Source organism: Zonotrichia leucophrys, chromosome 1, assembly GCF_028769735.1.
Source record: "Zonotrichia leucophrys gambelii isolate GWCS_2022_RI chromosome 1, RI_Zleu_2.0, whole genome shotgun sequence".
Taxonomy (NCBI): Eukaryota; Metazoa; Chordata; class Aves; order Passeriformes; family Passerellidae; genus Zonotrichia; species Zonotrichia leucophrys.
In genome coordinates this window covers 4,169,424-4,178,481 of record NC_088169.1, presented here as the reverse complement: position 1 = coordinate 4,178,481, position 9,058 = coordinate 4,169,424, and the positions used below count along the sequence as shown (strand labels likewise).

Sequence of the window (9,058 nt, the reverse complement as noted above, 5' to 3'; positions counted from 1 at the left end):
GAATGTGTTTGGAGATTGTTTACCCACAGGTGATTGTTTCATTGGATTCTGCTGTGAGTTGTTTTCACTCTTTGACCAATCAGGGCCAAGCTGTGTCAGGACTCTGGAAAGAGTCACAAGTTTTCATTATTATCTTTTTAGCATTCAGTAAGTGTCCTGTCTGTATTCTTTAGTATAGTTTAGTATAGTATTCTTTAATATAATATAGTAATATAAAATAATAAATTAGCCTTCTGAGAACATGGAGTCACATTCATCATTCCTGCCTTCGTTGGGACACTCCCTGCAAATACAATAGGTGAACCTCGTGCACTCCTGGTGGTTTGTTGGTACTCATTTGTTGATAGTGAGAGGGTCAGTTCAGATGGGATATTGGGAAGGAATTCTTCCCTGTGAGGGTGGGCAGGGGCTGGCACAGGGTGCCCAGAGCAGCTGTGGCTGCCCCTGGATCCCTGGCAGTGCCCAAGGCCAGGCTGGATTGGGGCTTGGAGCACCCTGGGACAGTGGATGTTCCCTTCTTATAGAAAAGAAGATCAGAAAGAGGTGAGATTCAAGAATCCTTCCAACCCAACCCATTCCATGGCTTGATTCTATGGTTCTGTGATTTTGTCAGGTTGCTCCAAACTCTGACTGAGTTGTGGGAGCCTCTGCTCTGGCAGTAATCCAAAACTCATTTCTACTTTCTGCAAAACCTCCACTTCCCCCACAGGTCTGGCTGTGGCTTGCTTTTCCCTCTTTAACTTGCCAGACTCCACATTCTTTGCTGTTTTCCTCGTGTGGGCATTCCTGTGCTTTTTCATGGCTTTTGGTTGCTCCTGTTGGTCTCCTCTGTGTTTACTTGCACAGGTTATTTTACAGTCCAGGCAACACTGTGAGCTAAGGATTTCACAGGCTCAGGCAATTGTCCTGGTCACTCAGCTGTAGGTTATTCTCTTTTGGGATAATCTGGCAGCAATGTGGAGCAGAGGCAGCATGGATGTGTCTGGGGAGGGTGTGGGTGTCAGGGGTGGGAGCCATAACCCTGTTTCCTGCAAAATTTACTGCTCTGAGTATTCTTCCATGTTACCTATGGGAACTTTGGGGTTATCAGCACAGAGATCCCCCTAATTAAAATCTTTATTTCCATTACTGCATTACTCACAGCTAGGCAGAGCTCAGTGTCTGGAAATTAAAAGACCCACATTATCTCTGGAATATTAACTGTCTTCTTACCCATCCTGGTTGAATCCAATTCCTTTTCTCACCTCAGCCAAACCCAGAGACGTCTCTGAAAATTGTGAGTTAGTGGTAAGAAAAGAAATTAACAGCTGTCACCTTGGATATGGGCAAAAGATGAGTGAAAAGTAAGACTCAGGAGCAAGAAAGCTCTCCTGGGAACATGAATCTGTGTGCAAACACATTTACATGAAAAGGAAATTGTCTGACAGGGGCAGCCACCATTATTCCAAATCTCATGCCAGATCACTGTTTCCTCATTATGTTTCTCTGTACATTCGGGCTGTGTCTGTGAGATGCACTCTGAACTGCACATTGAAGAAAAGCCCTGCTGCTGGAAGAGCCATAATTCATTTACTAACAGCCCCTGTTGCTGTGCTTCAATAATGCAATCATTTTCTCTGTGTCCCAACCATATGATTATTCCTGTTGTGTAGGAAATTTAAGTCCAAGGAATGTCAGATCAAATATAAAAGCCTAGTGCTTACCCATAGTTTTTATTCAATTAAGTAGCCATTACAGAGCTCATGCTGTTTCAAATGACATAATGCAGAACACAAATGCAGTCTTTTATTACAAATATATGTTCATCTAAACAAAATGGCACCAAAACAATCCAAAGCCATTACAATTTTTAGATTATTATGCTTAGGCTATCATTATATGGTGAGCAGTTGCTGTGAAAGATGAGTGGGGGAACCGGGGCCTCCACAAACCACACTTTGAGCACAGCAGCACTGTTATTTGGGGTTTATTTGTGAAATTCTTAAATGCAGAGGAACAGTGCTGATAAAAAAATAAATAATGAAAGCACTGAGCTGACTTTGCAGGTGATGAGTGGGAAAGTCATGCCTAGGACCTGACATGGAAAGAGATGCCACAGCAGGGTCTGGGTGTTCCCCCCAAAAATTAATTCTAAAAATCTTCTCTGTGCCTTCCCACCCAGCCTCAAGCAGTTCACAAATGGTGTTTGCACAAGCTTTCTTCTCTGCCCACAGGATTTCTCCTGCTCAGCATCCCTGAGGGCTCCCTGTAACCAGCACAGGGCCAGAACTTTTGGCACCATCTCCAAAATGATGCCCAGCACCACAAGTGCCTTAACTGCAGGAGGTTTTTTCCTTTTCCTTTGTAATCCCCCAGCTCTGCATCTCTCCAGCACTGCTGCCCTGATGGGCTCCTTGGGAAGGCCATGAGATCCCTGCTTCCCTCTGTTCCTGCCCCTGCTCTGGATTTCTGTTTAAATGTGATTAATGATGCATTTATCCCATTGCCCTGCTGATCAAACACTCCTGTGGCAGGTGGGAGAGGAAGGAAAGAATCCCCTGGGCAGAGCTGGGAATGACCCCTGGATCTGTGCCCTGAAGGGTGGAAGGCTGGCAGGCTGTCACCACTCACCTCCCCACTTCAGACACGTTGTAGCTGATTTCTGTGGATCCAAACCTGGGCTAACTCACCAATAAAGGGGCTCAAAGCTGAATACAGAACAGTGCAAATGGACACAGGAAGCCTGTTAAGATTTACTCCTCAAACACTGAAAATAATATGGAAACAGAGAGATGGCACAGAAACAGTTGTTGATTGTGTAGAGTCTGAAAAACCACATGAGGAAATAGAGTTTAGATGGTCAGTTTCTATTTTTACAGACAAAAATCAATCCCAAACTTCCAAAGGTATTTTATGTCTGGTTTATTATTTTCTTTCCATAACAGTCAATGTGGTCCAAGAACTCTGAATGTTATCATGCAAAGAGGAAGGACAGGCACAATTTCCCCACTCAAACCACTTTATTGACACACTTGCAAGACAAAAATAAACTGCTCCCTGCTTCCTACACCCCTCATGCCAGCTTCTGTCTGCAACTTTTCTCTTTTTTATTTTTTTTTTTTTTACTTTCAACTCATTACAAGAAAGTCATTTTATTTTCACATTTTGCTGGCAGCTGGAAGTCTCCAAATGAGGGAAGCAGGGCTGAGATGCATCTATCTCATCCCTCAGCAAAAATCCCTGCAACATACGGTGCTGTTACGACTCTGAGCTTTAGGTGGAGAGGGAAACAGGCATCTGGGCTGGGTTCATTTGTAACGCTGCACTTGCTGGATTAATATGGAAAGACAGATGAAGGCAGACACTTTAATTACTTCACCCTAACTTTTTATTACAACATCAAGTAAAATGGTGAGTTACAGAGGATAATGGGCGTGAAACATCTGGGATGAAGTCGCACACAAGCTCATGGGTTGTTATCTGCCAATGGGGTTTTAAATATTGATAATTTCTGTACATGCATCTTTGTGTTATTTCTGATCTTGATAAATCATCTCAGGATTACTTTGTTTTGAGCTGTGAGGTAGCTACTAGGACTGGGAGCCAGCTTTTTTCTTCTGGAATTTTCTGAACTGCGACTGTATCGCCACGGCCGCCCGCTCTGTCTCTGGCGCGTCCATGTCTATGTCAAACTCCTCTTGGACCTTCTTTTGCCCATCTGCTCAAGGGAAACACAACAAAAAACATCAACAGCTTTTTCACACAGGGATGATCACTCAACAGCACAGGTGGAAAATTCTGCTGCTTTCTCCTTCTTCCTAAAGATTCTTATTAAATAAATACCAAGGTAAAAGCTCTTTATCCCTTAACCGTATCTCAATTTTCAGACCAAGGGAAAGGCATCAATAGATACAGCCATGGCCAGGGGGAGCAGATTCAGGGAAAAAGCCTGGCACAAGTTACACCAAACCCCTCCCAGTGACAGAGTTTGGGGAGCTGGGCACTGAGGAGCAACATCCAAAGGGTGCTCAGCACTCGTCCAGCATCTGGGCAAGTCCCCCAGCACAGGGAGAACTCAAAGTTCCTTTCCAACCTAAATTATTCTATGTTGACTCTAAAAAAAGAGGCAGATTAAAATATTTTAAAGTAGAGGCATTAAGACCCTGTTCTTATCACACCTCCAACATGAGAGGAAGAGATAATACTTCCTTTCCTAAGGCTAATTTCCATCCTTTCCCCTCGTTTCCTGCCTCATCCCTTCCAACACGCACATCCCTTCCCCTCTGAATCATTTATGTCCAATCTCTGCACCACTGTGCTGCTTCCCTCACTTCTCTCCAGGCTCTGCTCTTGTCTTTCATCCTCAATCCTTGGCTCTTTGCCCTCCTTTATTCCCAGGCCCCAGCTTTCCCTTCAGCTCCATTCGGCCTCCACGTGGCCAACCCAGCTGACTCTGCTGAATTTTCCTTCACCCACCTACAAGTTAAAAGTGCAGCCCTGGGAAAATTCCTGCCCTGGTTGCAGAGATAACCCTGAACTGCCTGGACTGAGCTGGTGGGGGCACGTTTGACCCACTAACCTTGTCACAGCACTGAGTTTTTCACCATAAACTGGTTTGTTAAATTCACTGATGCCACTCTTGTGTGCCAGCCTGCAGTGCACTTCACACCAGGAGTCTGCAGGGAGCTCTGCTTGGGGGAATTCACCCATTTTGAACCACTTTGCTCTTAATTCTTGACATTAATACCTCTACTATGCTTATCCCCAAGTAGTGCAAATAAAGGCAATTTATTTTAATTTTAATTTTCAGTTTAAAATGAAAATAAACTTATCCCACTTATAGTCTCTGTCCTGCACACTAGAAAACAGGGATGCCATTCCATGGTTTTAGCATCAGTCCTACAGGATTTCTTGCCTTTACTTCTTGTTCTTACTCAAAACTCAGCTTTTGTATCCATTTCCTACTCTAAATTGAGGAAAGATTTAAAGGGAAGGTTTTGCAATATCCCATATTGATTTTATTTTAACTACAGTAATCAAATAAATGCAGCTATGCTAATGTAAGATAAATGTTCACTTAGTATTTTGTTTTGTTTAGAAAACATTTAAGAAGAAAGATGAAAATGGAAGAAGAAAGAGAAAATCTGGATAAAAAAGAACAGCTTGAGAGCTCACCAAATTTTATTACACAGGCTAATGAAAAGCTAAGCTATCAAAACAAAGACTTGTGTGGAACAAAATCAATCCATTAACTTTATGTCATTAAATCACAGATCATGTCATTAAATCTGAGAATCTGCATGGTTTGTGTAGCTATTCAAGCAATGCAACCACCCTGAGTACAGAAATACAATTATGGTTTATCTTCCGTGGGGAAGGGACGTGAAGGTCGGAAATGACACAGCCAAGGAGAAACTGGAACTGATTTTGATTTGGTATTTATGGGTTAAAGGCAACCTAACAGTAAAAGTGGAGTCTGTCCATTGATTTTAGCCTTTCAGAGGAATAATTGCTGTCCTTTGGAAATGCCAGTTGGGAAAACCAGATGGGTGGATGAACAGACACAATTGGGTCTGTACCTCTTGAAGAAATCTGGCTTGTACAGCTCATTTCCTATTACAGCCAAGTTTTAGCACTATCTTAACTTGCAACAGTGACTCAGCAATCTCACATTAACACTTAAGAAAATGCAGTATTTAGTGTAATTTGTCTCTAAATTTCCAGGACACTTAAATCTTTGCTTGATGCCATCATCACTGCTTTAAAATCAACTGTAATACATAATTCACAGTATCTTAAGGTGTAACTTCCTTTTATTTAACCTGCAGTTGTTGACATCAATACCAAAATTCCATATGAGCTCTTCCTGTATTTCTATTTTCCTATCACCACTGAGAAATGCTAGGACAAGAAGCTTTCAGCCATGACTTAAACTTGTAAATTAAGAAATTAGAAATGTTCAAATGGGCCAAGATATTTATATGAATAAAGGAGAAATTCATAATTAGCAGATGGTAGGGAAATATAATGATTACACATATATGCATAATATATATTACAAAACAACATGTGCATTATCTGTGTAGGTAATGTAATATAATGGACATTTCTGTATAATTTTATTTCTCCCTATGCCCATATTTCACTATTTTTATACATGGATGGTCCATCCACATTTGTATACATAGAGAATATATATTAATATATAATTGCACAGACACATTTTCTTAAAGAGTTAGTAAATCCTGTGTTAAAATGGAAAAAGCTGGATTGGGTATTTCCCAAATTTTGGGAGTGGATTTTCTTGGAGTTCTCCCCAAACCATTTCCTATTGATACCTGTCACAACACAGACACTTTACCAGATGGACTGTCAGTCTGGGGAGAAAATTCAGTGGGGTGCCAGCTTGGGCATTGTTTAGGGGAATAAAATTTTAGCTTTTACCTTGAGCTGCTTCCCTAAAAGCAGCCTTGTGATTTAAAAAGTGTCACACCCTGCAAACAACATGGTTTTACTGGTTGGGAGCAGGAGTTCCAACTCCTTTGTGATAGAGGAACTGGAACCAGGCAATCTTTAATGTCCCTCCCAACCCACACCATTGTGTGATTCTACAAATTAAGAATTAACCAATTAATTACAATGGAAACACAGCCTGGACTCAGGACCTGCACAGACTAGAAATCACCTCAGTGCACTGATGAAAAGATTAAAGCCTTTTTGCACCCTTCCTACTCCATATCCACCCATGGCACAGTGACTTTTACCTGTCAGTAGTTGTTCACATATCTCAGGCGTGCAGGCTGTTGGATTTGAGTCCTCAAATCATTAAATTTCTGCAGAGAGCTGAAAGCAAGCCTGTAGAAATGCTCCTCTTTCATGCCCTCCTGCTTTTCCTTTCACAAGGGATAATTACCTTGGAAATGGTCTGAAAACCCAGGAAATTCTTGCTCTCAGCAGGCCACAGCACAGGTAAGCACTGGCACAGGTTTTACTCCTGGATTTGATTTTTCCATTCCTGCTGGTGGGGGCCAACCATTCTGATAGCAAACCACCTTCCCAAGCTGCCTTGATGTGGCAATAAAGGTGCATCAGGATCCCATCCCCACCCTCTGCCCCACAACCTTTTGTTGGTATCTTCACTTTCTAAATTAAATGATGATTCCTTCCACATGGGTATCTGAGGATACCAGAACTACACCCACCCCCAGGAGAAAAACAGGGAAAAAAACCCCAAAACTGTTGTCAGCAGACTTAAAACTCCTGAGCTTCTTGTGATTTTAGAGGATTCAGAGGTGGCTGATAAGCCCTGGCCTGCATTTTCTGCTTTCTGAGGGGGACTCTGCTTTTATTAGCACCACAATAAATAAATCCCCCTACCCTTTCCCACTAAACTCAGCTATTCCAAGGCTTTCCCTGAAAGATTCCTTCATACTTTGCCGGACTCTTCTGATCACACCCTGACCAACCAGGGCAGCCAGTGCCTGTCCCTGCTGGGCTCTGACCACTGCCAGCAGTTGTTGGCCACAACAAAAGATTGTTACCCAATGAATTTCCCAAAATCACATTTAACCACAGACTGGCTCTGGTGCCAATTGAGGCAAATCTGATCAGTGGTGGGGCAAACTCCTTGGAGAACTGTTGTATTTGCAGGGAATGCCCCAATGACATTTGCAGGGAATGTCCCAATGACAGGCAGGAATGATGAATCTGACTCCATGTTCTCAGAAGGCTAACTTATTACTTTATATTACTATATTATATTAAAGAATACTATATTAAACTATACTAAAGAATACAGAAAGGATACAGACAGAAGGCTAAAAAGATAATAACAAAAATTCATTACTCTTTCCAGTCCAGACACAGCTTGGCTCTGATTGGCCAAAGAGTGAACACAACTCACAGCAGAATCCAATGAAACAATCACCTGTGGGTAAACAATCGCCAAACACATTCCACATGAGCACAACACAGGAGAAGCAAATCAGATAATTATTGTTTTCCTTTTCTCTGAGGCTTCTCAGCTTCCCAGGGCAAAAATCCTGGGTGAAGGGATTTTTCAGAGAATGTGGATTGCCACAGAAAACAACACCAAATTCCTGGTGAAAAGGGGCTCCCCACACCCCAGCACCACCACACACTGCAGGGCTGGAGTCAGAGACAATTTATAGGGCACAGGTTTTCCCTCACCACAGGCAGCACTCATCCCAGCAGGAGAGCCTGAAGCAGCAACTAATGAGCTGCTTTCCAAGTCTGCCATCATCTTGCACTGCTGCAGCTGAAGAAAGATCTATGTTTTCCTTTTCCAGATGAAACAGCATTAGAATGCTGTTGCCATGATCTGCTACAGCGCCCTGTGATCCATGGCAAACACTGGATGGATAATGAAGCTGAAGGAAAACAATAAAATCTTACACATAAATCTACCCATCAAACTCTGAAGAAATGTGGTGCAAATGTAATTATTCACAAATGTGCCTCCAGCTATTTCTTTCATTTACTTTTCAGCTATGAAGCAAAATGAATTGTGATAACGCTGGGAAAAGGAAACATTGCTTTTTCCATATGGGCCAAAAGTTTCAAGCAGTCTTTTGTGACATTTGAACACAGCCTAAACAGACCAGTTCTTCCCAAAACTGCTCAGAGAAGGGAAAAGGTTAGTGGGGTGGAAAAGGGGACTCAGTCTTTATTCTCAGAAATTCGTATCTTCCAGATGAAACGGAAATTGCTCGTCACATTCTGGAAAACCATTCAGCATGAAAAATCACTTGGGCTTAAGCCTCTCCCTGGCATTTCATGTCTCAGGAGCCATCCTCTGCCCCTGATCACCCTGCTCACATCTAACAGGAATTATGGGGCCAGACCAAAGATGGAATACACTCATAAAAATACTGCATTTTTCAGAGGCTAAACTGCAGCGTTTGGGAAAAAAGATTCAATGGAGTGTGGGACAGAATCACAGGGCCAGAAGCAGAGTTTGCCTCAGGCAGGATCATTACCTCCCACTGCTCCTAAGATTTTTCAAGCTGTGACAATCTTTATCCCAAGCTATTACACCAGCCTGTCCAATGAGGCAGGA

At 42.5% G+C, this 9,058-nt stretch overlaps 1 protein-coding gene across 1 annotated transcript in view; it reads right to left on the bottom strand.

Annotated features, from left to right (window-relative positions):
• Positions 1–2,885: 2,885 nt before the first annotated feature.
• Positions 2,886–9,058, bottom strand: part of PCP4 (Purkinje cell protein 4) — a 53,888-nt gene continuing 47,715 nt past the window's right edge. The window contains exon 3 of the mRNA XM_064705495.1: positions 2,886–3,697. Coding sequence (XP_064561565.1) covers positions 3,570–3,697 — 128 coding nt within the window. The 3' untranslated portion in view covers positions 2,886–3,569. The remainder of the gene's footprint in view (positions 3,698–9,058) is intronic.